At 33.7% G+C, this 14,553-nt stretch overlaps 3 protein-coding genes across 3 annotated transcripts; all 3 read right to left on the reverse strand.

The window, feature by feature from the left end:
• Positions 1–1,460: 1,460 nt before the first annotated feature.
• Positions 1,461–2,687, reverse strand: LOC111910592 (transcription factor IND). Its single transcript, XM_023906421.1, has 2 exons — positions 1,980–2,687; positions 1,461–1,598 (listed from the first exon to the last, which is right to left on the reverse strand). The coding sequence occupies exons 1-2, from the start codon at positions 2,685–2,687 to the stop codon at positions 1,461–1,463; spliced, it is 846 nt and encodes a 281-aa protein (XP_023762189.1).
• A 645-nt stretch (positions 2,688–3,332) lies between these two features.
• LOC111909613 (uncharacterized) lies at positions 3,333–5,474 on the reverse strand. The gene is made up of 6 exons (XM_023905406.3): positions 5,385–5,474; positions 5,078–5,302; positions 4,870–5,001; positions 4,635–4,781; positions 4,332–4,547; positions 3,333–3,937 (listed from the first exon to the last, which is right to left on the reverse strand). The coding sequence occupies exons 1-6, from the start codon at positions 5,400–5,402 to the stop codon at positions 3,770–3,772; spliced, it is 906 nt and encodes a 301-aa protein (XP_023761174.3). The 5' UTR covers positions 5,403–5,474; the 3' UTR covers positions 3,333–3,769.
• A 720-nt stretch (positions 5,475–6,194) lies between these two features.
• LOC111909599 (uncharacterized) lies at positions 6,195–9,824 on the reverse strand. The gene is made up of 3 exons (XM_042896355.2): positions 7,504–9,824; positions 6,995–7,412; positions 6,195–6,917 (listed from the first exon to the last, which is right to left on the reverse strand). The coding sequence occupies exons 1-3, from the start codon at positions 9,822–9,824 to the stop codon at positions 6,195–6,197; spliced, it is 3,462 nt and encodes a 1,153-aa protein (XP_042752289.2).
• Positions 9,825–14,553: the final 4,729 nt, after the last annotated feature.

Genomic DNA, 14,553 nt, shown 5'->3' on the forward strand with positions numbered 1-14,553 from the left:
GTCGCCGCTAATAACTATGTCGCCGGTAAAAGTGTCGCCGGTAATAACAGTTTTCATTTTTTTATTTTCTTTTAATTAATGATTTTGGTTGGTGGTGATAATGTCGCCGTTAATAACAATATTCGATTAAATATCAAAAATAATAGTGTCGACGCTAATTACAAATTAAATATTAACAAACATCTGATTAAATATCAAACATAATAGTGTCAATGCAAATTACAAACAAACATCCGATTACAATTAAATATCAAAAGTCATAATATCCGAGTAGTAAAACAACCAAAGTTTTACAATCTACCAAGTAGCAAAGCACGACAACATATGCAAATAAAATGCATCCTTACATATCATCATCTTCGTTCCCATCGTTTCCTTGATTATTGTGAGATTGAAAAAACGAATAAAGCTTATCTCTACATGTCAGGTCGGCGAGCATTGCACGGAGATTTTCCAACTACATAATTAATAACAATATATATATATATATATATATATATATATATATATATATATATATATATATATATATATATATATATATATATATATATATATATATATATATATAAACTTATAAGTTAGATTGTCAAACATAAATAAAAACTATCAAAATACATTGCTATTTTTAAACTAAGATAGAAAACCAAAGTACATTGCTATTTCTCGCACTTGGGACAGAAACCCAATTACCAAACATTTTAGCAAATAATCACCACAAAACCAAAATTACCAATTCAACATGCATTTTACGATGCTAAAGTAGATTGCTATTTTAAACTAAGATAGAAAACCAAAGTACATTACTATTTTTTGCACTTGGAACAAAAACCAAATTACCAAACGTTTGCATACACCTAATAGTCTAAGAGGGTGTTTGTTTTATCTTTTAAAACCATCTTTTAGCTTCTTGAAGAAGATAAAAGTTAAAAGATATTTGGTAAATACATAAAGATTTTGTAAAAGCCACTTTTTCATATAAGGAAAATCAACTTTTTGGAAAAGTCAAGTAATCGTGATTTTTTGCAACTTTTCCAAAAAGAACTTTTCCTCTCAAAAAGCTAAGCCAAACACCCCCTAAGCCAATAAAACCTACAAAAAACTCATGATGAAAACCTTAGATTTATATTTTTGAATTGAAAGAAATCGAGCGGAGGTGGGGATGTGCCTTTGAAATAAATCAAATAAAACTTGGACCAAGAATACAACCTCACATGAATGAAGCATTTATGTAATTTAATCTAGTTATAACAATAAATAAAAATGGCCTAATCCTCTACTTCTATCGTTCCATTTATTTGTAATTTCACTTATCACCATCTCATACAAATTTAGACGATAAATATAAAACAAAAATAGTACATATATAAGATACTCTAGATTAAAATCCTATGCACTTCTCTACTTCTATAACATCTCTTGTACTCCAAATCGCAAAGGCAAATATTAAACTCTTGAGATCATTTATCATTGATTCCTTGATGATCAACGGCCAAGGATTCCCCAAGTGTCCGGGTTACAATGCACTTCTCCGCATGATATAACTTCTCTTGAACGGAACGGGACGTAACCAAAGCGTGAAGTTCTTCACTTTGTTCCTGCACATCATCGTGAAAAAAATGTAAAATTCATTTTGACCTCTACTTTTTGTCAATTAACAGTTTTGAACCCTAGTTTTCTAGTTCTCTCTCATTTTGGCCCTTACTATTTTACAAGTAACATTTTTGCCCCATAAATTCTTGGGTTCAAAGTCTCGAATCTCGATTGTGTTTGTATTTTCTTTGCTTACATACTATGTAATATATATTACTTATATGTAAAAAATAAAACATAATGAAACCAAAAATCTTAATTTCGGTTTAAAACTGGTCAAATCTTAAATTGACCCATGAAGTGTATAACTTTATTTTAATATGAAAAATGAAAAATCCAAATTAGTGTTTGATATGAAAAAGGCAAAAAAGCAATCGGTGAAGTACCTGAGATGAGCCGATATGTTGCAGAACACCAACTTGAGCTTGCAAGAACTTGACGTACTTGAAAGCCGCCTGAAACATCTCCGCCGTGTTCATCCGATGACCACCGGGTACCAGCTTCCCTAGCTCTAATGTCTTCTCGCTTATCCTCCGCCTCCTAATTCTCGCCGCCATACTCTGCGCTGATAACCTCCCCCCTACATTACGATTCCCTGTCGTCACATGTACACCATTACTTTCCTTAACCTGAAACGTATCCATCACAGGATCAACTGCAGAACCACCATAATGGTAGATTTCCGGCAATGGTGGCAGTTCCGGCTGCAACTGCTCCATGGGCCATACATTAAGATTTTGGGGATACGGAGAATATTGGCCATGAGTAAAGCTGGATAATTGGGTAAGGTCTGGTAATGGCTTCGGTAAGCGATGTTGTTGGGTGGTGATGGGTGGCAAATAAGATGATGATAAAGTGGGGTATCTGACGGGACTGTGAAATGAGAGTTTGGTGGTGGTGACTCCATTGTTGAAGCTTGAGAAGTGATGGTTCGACTCCAATGACGAGAATGGGTTGTTGATGCAAGTATCGGAAAAGGTAAAGTTGTCATGGAAACTTAAGAGCTCCGGTGATGGAGGGAAGACGGCGGTGTCTTGGTGGAGTTGCTGGAATGTTGGCCAGTGGCAGTTGGTGGCGAAGCTGAAAGCCGCCATTGACGATGGAAGAGCTTTTATTGAATGAGAGTGGACCATTAGCTTACTAAACTATATAAAGGGGGTTGAGGAACGTGCATGGGAGAAACAGTCAATAGGGGATTAACGTCCCCCCTAAAACCAGGAGAAGATTAACTGATTAAGGCTACTTTTACTTACAACACCCCGCACTATGAAAACGTTAAATTTTGGTCTCTTATTATATGCAAACTAACCTTATGTAATCGATTCTTTTGCCAAAGGTTATTAACTTGTATATTAATAAGTAATTATTTGTTGAGGAATTCTCACAAGACTCCCGGACATGGATAATCAAACATTACATTTAGTACTTTCAACCGTTGAAAATATAATCATATTTCTAAACACTACTAAAAAAAAGCGCTATTTCCGAGGGACACTTTCCTCAGAAATTCCTAGGAAAACGGCGTTTCCGAGGAAATGCCGAGAAAATCCTGTGCGTCGGTAAAACCCTCCTAGGAAATGTTTTGTAAGGGATTTCCGAGGAACTTTCTGACTCATTACCGAGGAAATGGTTTTGTCGTAAGTACTGAGGGTTTTCCTAGGAATTTTGTTTCCGAGGAATTTCCTAGGAAGATCATTTCCGAGTAATTTCTAAGGAAGATTATTTCCGACGGATTTCCGAGGAAGTTTATTTCCGATGAATTTCCGAGGAAATTTATTTTCGAGGAATTTCCAAGGATGTTTATTTCCGACGAATTTCCAAGGAAGTTTATTTCTGACGAATTTCCAAGGATTGTTTTTGAGGGATCTCCGAGGAAATTTTTTTCTGTGGAACCTTTTAGGAAACTTTCTTGACAGCTTTTTGTGACACTTGTTCATGACAGAAGTTCCTAGGAATTTCCTAGGAACAATGCAGCTGTAAAAAAATAAAAAACAAAAAAACCAAAAAATTTAGCCTAAAATGCAGAAAAAGAACTAATACAAAAAAACTTAGTTCATTCCATATATCAAAAAGTCATACAAACGTTTACACTTTAGAACATAAGTTTCAACAATTGTGTAAACCAAAAAGATAATATAGAAGTCTTAAAACCGTACAAACGTTTACAACAAATAACCTAAGGAGCATTCGATGGATTAGATGGATTGTTGGGACAGTTATTAGTGTCATATCGTCTCATGAACTCGACCATTTCCGCCATTTGTTTTTCCATTTGTGCTTGTCTTTTGGCCATTTCACCATTTTGTCGGGCCAATTCGGCATGAGCTTCTTCCAATTCCTGGACCTAAAAAAATGTTAAAAGACACATACATACATTAGTAACATAAAAAATAGTAAAAACAAAGTATATATTAACATTGATATCTATTATACCAACATATATTTCACTTATAAATGGAATGAACTTAAATTTTCTTATTCACAATAGCAACATATTATCATTTTTATATACAATAGCAACATACTTTTATTTCTATCAATTATAGCATTTTACCCTTTTTCATAATACCAACATACTATAATTGTTATTTATTATCAAAGACCATATACTTTTATGTTTTTTAAATAACAGCAACAACTTTATTTTATCCATAATAGCAACAAACTTGATTTTTTTTTATCTATAATAACAACATATTTTATCTACTTTGCATTTTTTTTATGTCAAATAAAAATACCCGCTGTTGTGACTGCTGGTACTCAGAAGAGGTCGGTTTGTTCCCATTGGATGATGTCCCCGTGACAACGAAATGTAGATCTGAACTTCCTACCCCGTAAATACGTCTGCACTTGCCTCTCCCTTCTTGTGCTTGCACCCACAAGTCAACATCACCCTCTGGATGTTGAGTTAGGTCCTCCCCGTACTTTTCAACCATGGCACTAGTGTATCTCTCCTACAATTTATCAAAACAAAACGATTGTTATTATTATACTATTTCAAGTTGAAGCACTAATTATCTATAAAGGAAAAGATAAATTACACATATTGCTCTAGCAGTAGGTGTACAAAACTCCAACTCTTGAATTGTATCATAATCTTTAGCCTTGAATTTTTTCTTGGCCTCTGCAGTAAGGTGGGTAATAAGAAAAAGTTCCAAAAATGTAGGGATACGCTTCAATTCCTTTTGCTACATAAAACACATAGTATAATTAGTGTAATCTTTGATTAAGTAAAACCAATTACTGAATTATATGAATATTGATTCGCATAATTACCAATTCCAGTCGATACTGATCATAACCCCTGGATCCCCCTGTATGTCTCGAAACTGTACCGGTGTCGTCACCGCTCATACGGTTGGCTCTCCCGGCCACTGACTTCTTTCTCCAAGCATCTGTGTCCCAATACTATAAAAAGAATATGTAAGATAATATATAAAAGGCAAAAAATAACAAAAAAATAATAATATATTAATTAGCTTACTTTACACAAATCCTTCCATACGTCCTCATTGAAACTAATAGGCTCAAAATCACGCATGATTGCAAAGTCATTATTTGTGTTCGGGATGTTGTGACCGGCCGCTCGAGCTCTATTTGCAGATTCATGTCGATATTCACTCATTATGTCTGAATAACGATCTTGCACCACACTTCTAAATCCACTCTCGATCATTCCATCATTTACCGAATCCCACCGATAGTATTTCTGTTAAAAAAAGAAACTAAAGCTAAAAGTGCAAACATAAAAAAAATCAACTTAAGGTATGCAAATTATTAATTGATATTACCCCAAAAGCACGAAACATTTGCTGAAATACTGTAGGCGGAAGCTTAGTAAATGTGGGCCATGCTCCATCCAAAAATTGATCAAATATAAGTCTGATCTGATGATGTACCTGATAGGATGCAAACCTACAACAGTGAAATGTAACAAAATAAGTATTTTTATAATATGAGTCAGCAACATAAATTTAACTATTAAAATGACATACTTTTTTCCAAACTTCTCAAGATACGGCCTAGTATCGCCATATCTATGAGGTGTATCTGCGACATTTGAGTCGCGTTGCGTATCATCATCATCTTCTTCAGAATCATTGTCAGGGTCGATGCCAGAATTGTGGGCCTCATGTACACGACGACGTTTAATTATCCTCTGCGTATCATCCATTTGATCAGATATACCAACATCACTAGTACTCCCAGCGTATCCACGACCTAAGTTCTCAGCATCATGAGCACTCAACGGTGTAAACCGTGTACATCCCTGTCGCTGTCGGTCATTAGGACTGGAGTCCTGAGGTCGACTACCAGTACTGTCGTGGCCATGGGCAGAGTCGTGTATTCGACCACCAGTACTGTCACCACCACCACGAGCAGAGTCATGCCGTCGACTACCAGTACTGTCACGACCACGAGCAGCAGAGTGATGTGATCGAGGTTGCCTTCCACGACTACCCGACATAATGTGTGTATCCTGCATTTGATTAAACAAGAACGATTAGATACAAATATGATAAATCTCATATAATTTAAAGTGAACATTGGTATATGATAAATCTCACATAATTTAAGTTGGAAAACAACAAACAATGTTCCTAACAATCAAGTTCATTTTCGTCTGAATCGTGGTCAGAAAAATCCATTTCATCTGCTTCATCGCTTGTATATTCTTCAACTTCAAATTCTTCATCCTCACCGGTTGGATTTGTGTGTGTTAGGCATAGGCTTTCACTAGTTACGTCATTCGGTAACTCAAACCGTTCATCGATCTGAAATAATCCATCTGCTTCTATGTTTTCATCGTCCGCAACTTTAGCTTCAGGTTCGATTCCTTCATATACCCCTCTTGGTTTTGTCTTAACAACCGCCCATATATCTTTTGTTTCATTATTCACACAAGGGTATGGTGTATAGAACACTTGTTCTGCTTGTGATGCCAAGATAAACGGGTCGTCAGTTTGAAGCCGGGACTTGTGTTTAACATCAACAAGCTTATTTGTGTTAACTACTACACCGCGGTTGTTATCAAACCAAAGACATTTAAACATTACAACAGTTGAAGGCCCGTTACCACGATACTCAAGCTCTAGTATCTCGTCCACTAAGTCGTAATAGTCAGACTCCTCGGCGTTGTACGTCTCCCCTCTCACACATACTCCATAATTATTAGTCACACGTCCCTTACCATATTCCTGCGTATGGAACTTATAACCATTTACAAAGTACCCATTGTGAGATTTAGCATTCCGCGATGGTTTCCTTGATAAGATTTCCAAACGTTTACCGTTACGGTTTCCTTCATGTGAGTCTATCATTACCTATGTTAACACACACGTATTGTATTGGTTAACTATTTGTAAATATTAAGCATTATGATTTAATTAGTTTTACTTACACGATTTTTAAACCATTTGGCAAAGTATTTATCTCTTAGACACGAAATTGGTTCATCCGGATACATTTGTGGCGCCACTTCATCGAACGCGATGACATATGGGGTGACTTCCTCACAATTTAGTAGAATATAGGTATGCGCTTTATCAAGTTCTTGAGGAGTTAGAAGTCTTTTTTTTCCACCTTTTTCATATAACCTTCTCGATGGAAAGACAAACACGCTTATTTGGGAGTCTCCAATCGAAGAGCTAGGATGTTGTGGTGCAAAATTACGAGGCTCTCGATTATGACGTGTCTCAATCGTCTGAGAAAAGTATAGAGAACAATAGGTAGAGATTTCATTCATTAGATGTTCCCTGACGATTGAACCCTCAACCCTTGCTTTGTTTCTAATTCTTCTTTTTATCAAACCAAGTTTCCTGTATTTAGAGATTACCGAGAATATGTTAAGGATACTAAACATAATTTTGAAAAACGTATGACTTATAAGATAGCAAAATGTTTTATTACCTTTCGTATTGGTACATCCATCTATATTGCACTGGACCACCAAGAATAGCTTCATCAGCTAGATGTATGACTAGGTGCTCCATGGAATCAAAGAAGCCAGGAGGGAATATTTGCTCCAACTTGCAGATGGTTTGAACAATAGTGTGCTTCATGTTATTTAAGTCATCTAGATGCAACGTTTTCGAGCATAAGACTCGAAAGAATGTGCACAACTCTGTTATTGCCTCGTATATCTCTTTTGGAACAAACCCTCTTATAGCAAGTGGAAGCAACCGTTGCATAAACACGTGACAGTCATGGCTTTTGAAACCATAAAAACTATAATCTTTGATGTTTACACAATTCCCTATGTTTGAAGCATACCCGTCTGGAAATTTGAGCTTTTTTAACCATGCACAAACTTTTTTAACGTTACTTCTTTCCAGAGTGTAATTTCCCCTATCTTTGGTCATCTTTCCATTGGTATCATAATAGGGGTTTAATAGAGGCCGGTCACAAAGAACCTCAATGTCTTGCCTTGCCTTTATATTGTCTTTAGATTTGGAGGTGCCCATACTTGTGTGAAATAGATTCTCAAAAAAGTTTTTCTCGATATGCATCACATCGAAATTGTGTCGGATCAACAATTTGCACCAATATGGTAGCTCCCAAAAGATGCTTCTCTTTACCCAATTATGTTTAACTCCAAAACCATCTGGTTTTTTATATGTCGTATTAAAGGGGGTGCCTTCATAAACGGTAGGAAAATGTTGGATAGTCTGCCAAATCTCCTCTCCTGTTGGATTTGATAGTGTTGCTCTTTTAACCGTTCTATTTTTCCGAAAGTTTATCTTATCTTTTAGGAACTTGTGTCCAACAGGAAGAAACTGTCTATGACAGTCAAACCAACATGGTTTCCCTCCAAAATGAAGTTGGAATGCTCCTGCTTCAGCCGAACAATATGGGCAAGCTAACTTACCATGCGTGCTCCATCCAGACAACATTCCATAAGCTGGGAAATCACTAATTGTCCATAGCAATACGGCTTTCATTTGGAAATTGCTCCTTCGGTATGCATCATAAGTTTCAATTCCATCCTTGAACAACATTTTCAGCTCGTCTATTAGAGGTTGTAAAAACACGTCCAAATTTTGTCCCGGATTGTTCGGACCAAGAATGAGCACAGGAATTTGTATGTACTGCTCTTTCAAGGCCAACCAAGGAGGGAGGTTGTAAACCGTAATAAACACTGGCCAACATGAATACGGGGTCGTGTTTGAATTATTTGGACTAAACCCATCAGTACACAACCCGAGACGAACATTACGCGTCTCTCGTGCAAAATCAGGAAAGATCGAGTCAAAATGGTTCCAAGCCTGACCTTCACTAGGATGTATCATCTTTCCTGGTTGTCTACGATGATCTGCATGCCAAGTCATATGTTGGGCCGTCTTTTTTGAATAGAATAATCTTTGAAGTCTTGGTCCAATCGGCATGTACGTCATGACTAAATTAGGCGCCCCTCTATCATTGTATCTGCTTTCATGACATACTCTACAACGCTCCATATCAGAATTTTTCCCATTGAATATCATGCAATGATTTATGCATACATGAATCCTTTCTGACGGCAACTCTAATGGCTTCAACATTTTCTTTGTCTCGTAAAAGTTTGTAGGTACCTTCTCACCACCGGGTATACTATCTTTGAATATTGGAAGTAGTTTATTAAATGTTGAGTCAGAAACATTGCATTCTGATTTCCAATTCAATAATCTGGTGGTGGTGCATAGTGTGGAAGCTTTTTCAGACCCGTCCCATAAAGGCTCGTTTGCAAGCCTTAACATGGTATAGAATTTCTCAGCTGATTGATTTGGGTCTTGTGGCCCTTGCTGATAATAAGTATCAATATTGTGATGCATGCTCTCCATAACCATTTGCTCATATCTGGTATATTCACCTAAATCGTCATTAATGTCTTGAGCCATTTCACTGTCTATGCGTTGACGCACACGTTGAGATGATACAGGGTTTGAACATTGTCCCACATCATGTGTAGGTAATGACTCGCCATGTGCATACCATACAAAATAATTATCCATGAATCCACTTTTATATATATCAAACTCAACCAACTCTCTCTCCTTGAAAAAACGATTTTTGCATTTGGAACACGGACATCTAATTTGAAAAACCTCTAGCCCTTTTATAATTTTACGTTTGATGTTAGTTGCGTTGGTGTATGCAAAATCCAAGAAATAATTGACATGTTGTCGAAATACCGGATTGAATATACCATTTTTCGCGCGCAAAGTGTACATCCATTCTCTATTGGATGACATTTTTCGATCTAGAACTAAGATTTTGCATTTGTTAGATGTTAATAAAAAAGACCTAACAACTTAACACAAATCAACTAACAAAGTAACAAATGAAACGTCACACTTTATTATTAATAAATATTAGAATAAGATTTTTGCAATAAGACAAACTTTTTATAGCATATAATTAAAGCCATAACTTTACAATATTAATAAAACCAACAATTCAATAAACTAACATAAATCATAACTTCAAAATATTAATAAAACTAAAAAACATTAAGATGGGTTATTGGTATGTACAGGTCTGATGCAAAATTCTTTTTTTTTTTTTATGAATTTGACGATTTTGCCCTTGGTGATGATTTGAGATTTGGGCACACCAAAAAGCAACCAGAAACAGAAAATTCAGTAGAATTACATGTTTTCAAGGGTATATATGTCACTTTTTTGTCACAGCAGGTCTAGAAAGATAAACTCTAATGCATGAATTAAACAATTACACAACAAAAACTTAAAAAATGACACTTATGACAGATTATACCAGACAACAAATCTGGAAATCTGTCCAAACCAAACAAACAGAAACAGAAACAAACAGAAACATAACCAAATCAAAAAACAAAAACAAATGTTACAAACCAAATCTGGAAAGTGGGTAGAAGAATTTTAGTGGATTTTTGATGAATTTAGAAGCAACTTTTGAGGATCTTTTCTAAATCAATCAGAAGAGAACCTGATCATCATAAAAGGTAATTACCCTTTTAGCCCTTTTAATTTAATAGTAATTCAATTTTACTAACAAACCTTAACCTTATGGATGGGATCAAATGACTGCTACTATCATCCATTTGTTTTATGATACATATGGTCAAGTTGCTTCAACTGTAGTTAACAATAATAAACCGTTTTTCATCATTTTTATAAAGCAATTGTTAACATTTTAAGTGTTTATCTTGTGTTGCAACTGCAAGCTCGTTTTTGATACATATGGTTCAACTGTAGTAAAGGAAATCACACCATCCAGGGCAAAATTCAACCTAAAATCTAAGAAATAACATTTAAACATATAATAACATAAATCTAAACCTAATTTTCAACATATAACCACTTAAATTCAAAGATTTCGAAAAAATAAAAAAGTTAGGGATTTACCTTCAAAAAACGATTTGGGGAAGAAGAGGTTGAACTAAAAGGCGTTGAGTATAGCTTCAGTCGAACCAGCGGGGGCGGCGACACTAGCGGTCGTGGCGATGGTGGAATTTGCAGACGAAATTGGGGGGAACTCCGACTTCTTTGGAGCGCAATAAAAAAAACATCGTTGTTAGCTGTGAAAAAATGAACGACCTAGTATATAAGGAGAGTTTATTTAGTTTAATTCCTAGGAATGTTATAGGAATAACGCATTTACTAACTAGGAAAAAAAATATCATTTAAATATATATATATACACACACGTTTTTACCTCAAAATATAAAAAAATATATCCAGTTCCTAGGAACTTCATAGGAAATATTTGGGAACTTCCAACGGATTTCTGAGGAAATAGATAACCATCACAAATTTATGGGAAATGCATAGAAAGTTCCAGTGCATTTCCTAGGAATCAAACTAATTTTTTATATTCTTATATATTCAAACGTTTTTTTTTTAATTCGTTCCATACTTTGTGCAACTTTGTTATGTATGAAATATTTTTATCTTACCAAAATATTATGCACATACATTAAAATACATATGTACACATACACTATATAAAATGTATAATGTTATGTTTTAAGTATTATGTTATGTTGGTGTGTGCACTTACGTATGTATATATTATGCATAATTTGGTAAACTAAAACCAATTCATGTATAATAATATTGTACAAAATATTGAACGAAAAAATCAATGTTTCATATTTTAATATTTGAAAATGGATTCTTTTCCTAGGAAATCTCTAGGAAATTTATGGGAACTTCCGATGGATTTCCGAGGAAATGCCTCATTCGTCACAAATTTGTAGGAAATGCATAGGGAGTTCCAAAGGATTTCCTAGGAATCAAAGTCATTTTTTCATTCATATTATTTTTTATTCGTTCCATACTTTGTGCAACTTTGTTATATATGAAATACTTTTATCTTACCAAAATATGTATTCTGCACATACATAAACATAAATATATATACATACACTATATTCAATGTGTAATGATAAACAAATGTTTTGAGTAATATGTTATTGTGGGGTACAGACTTACATATGTATAAATCATGCATAACTTCATAAACTAAAAACAATTCATGTATAATGCAACTGTAAAAAATATTGAACGAAAAAATAAATGTTTCATATTTTAAAATTAGAAAATGGATTTTGTTCCTAGGAAATCCCTAAGAAAAATAAGGGAACTTCTGATGGATTTCCGAGAAAATAGATTAGTCGTCACAAATTTATGGGAAATGCATAGGAAGTTCCAAGAGATTTCCTAGGAATCAAATAAATTTTTTCATTCTTATAAGTTCAAATGTTATTTTTTATTCATTCCATATTTTGTGCAACTTTGTTTTACATGAAATACTTTTATCTTACCAAAATATGTATTATGCATATACATAAACATTAATATGTAAACATACACTATATAAAATTTATAATGATAAACAATCGTTTTGAGTAATGTGTTATGGTGGTGTACACACTTACGTAAGTATATATCATCGCATAACTTGGTAAACTAAAAACAATTCATATATAATGAAGTTGTACAAAATACTGAATGAAAAAAATAAATGTTTCGTATTTTAATATTAAAAAATGGATTATCTTCCTAGGAAATCCATAGGAAATATGTGGGAATTTCCGATGGATTTCCGAGGAAATACATTAGTCGTCACAAATTTAAGGGAAATGCATAGGAAGTTCCAAGGGATTTACTAGGAATCAAACTCATTTTTTCATTCTTATTATTTCTTATGCGTTCCATACTTTGTGAAACTTTATTATACATAAAATACTTTTATCTTACCAACATATGAATTATGCACATACATAAACATAAATATGTACACATACACTATATAGAATATATAATCATAAACAAATGTTTCAAGTAAGGTACATTTACTTATGTATATATCATGCATAACTTGGTAAACTAAAATCATTTCATGTATAATGATGTTGTGCACAATATTGAACGAAAAAATAGATGTTTCAACTTTTAATATTAGAAAATGGACTGTGTTTCTAGGAAATCCCTAGGAAAAATTTGTGAAGTTCCGATGGATTTCCTAGGAAAGACATTATTCGTCACAAATTTCTAGGAAATGCATATGAAATTCCAAGGGATTTCCTAGAAAGCAAACACGTTTTTTCATTTTTATAGGTTCAAACGTTCTGTTTTTTGTTTCATATTTGTGGAACTTTGTTATACATGAAATACTTTTATCTTACCAAAATATGTATTATACACATACGTAAACATACATATATGTACATACAATATATAGAATATATAATAATAAACAAATGTTTTGAGTAATGTATTATGGTGGTGTACATACGTATGTAACACAAGTGTCTATATAAATTATTTAAGTCTAGTAACAGTCATGGTTTAATTTGTGTAAGTAACACAAGTGTCTATATAAATTGATCATTTGTATGCTAGTTCCTAGGAAATGCCTCGGAAATACTAAGGGAATACCGAGGAAAGTGTAGTAAGTACGACATTCATACGAAAAATGTAGGGACAATGATTGTATTCTCTACTAAACTCGATATGATTTATTTTGTTACAAGGGGAAAAAAATGTTAAAAAAATATTACTAAGGAAATACCGAGGAAAGTTGGGTATTGATAAAGATCCTATGAAAAGCGTAGGAAATACCGAGGGAATACCGAGGAAAGTGTAGTTAGTACAACTTCCATGGGAAAAATGTAGGAACAATGAGTGTATTCTCTACATAAACTCGATATGTTTTTGTTGTTACAAAAAAAAATTGTTAAAAAAAATATTACTAAGGAAATACCGAGGAAAGTTAGGTATTTATAAATATCCTAGGAAAAGTGTAGGAACTTCCGAAGGATTTCCAAGGAAAGCGTGTTTATGGTTATTCCTAAGCATTTCCTCGGTAATTGGTAGGTAATACCGAGAAATTCATTTTCCTCGGAAATATCCGTAGGAAATCCCTCCTTTTTCTAGTAGTGAAATCATAGTTTGATTTCCTAATTTTTTTGGATATAAGTCTATAAAACAGTATTTAGCATGTTACTTTCATTTTATAGTCGTGTATGCTTCAGTCATATGTTTGTTGTATATATGTATTGTATGCAAAACATATAAATAATATATTAACACTACCAATCTACGCATAAATTTCCTTCAAAAAATTAAAAACTTTTTTTAAAAGATAAAAGAATGTTAGTTTTGTAACTTATTACTTCATTAGTTTATTACTTGATTAATAACAGATACATATCATTAACTACATATTACCTACTAAACAAAAGTCGTATAAGATATTCAATAATTTCTTATATGCCACTTATTAATTTTTATATGCAATAATGAGGTAAACTTGTAAAAGCAATCCGGAACTTATCATGAAATATTAATAAACTATAAATATGAATTCCTTTCTCTTGAAAATGAGATTACATATTTACAAGATAAAGGAAAAAAAATGAAGATCCAACATACCCATGAAAAAGAGGGAATTAAGCCTAAATTTACTAGTAACTACTATACCAAAATAAACTAC

Source organism: Lactuca sativa, chromosome 1 (genome assembly GCF_002870075.4).
Source record: "Lactuca sativa cultivar Salinas chromosome 1, Lsat_Salinas_v11, whole genome shotgun sequence".
NCBI classification, from domain to species: Eukaryota; Viridiplantae; Streptophyta; class Magnoliopsida; order Asterales; family Asteraceae; genus Lactuca; species Lactuca sativa.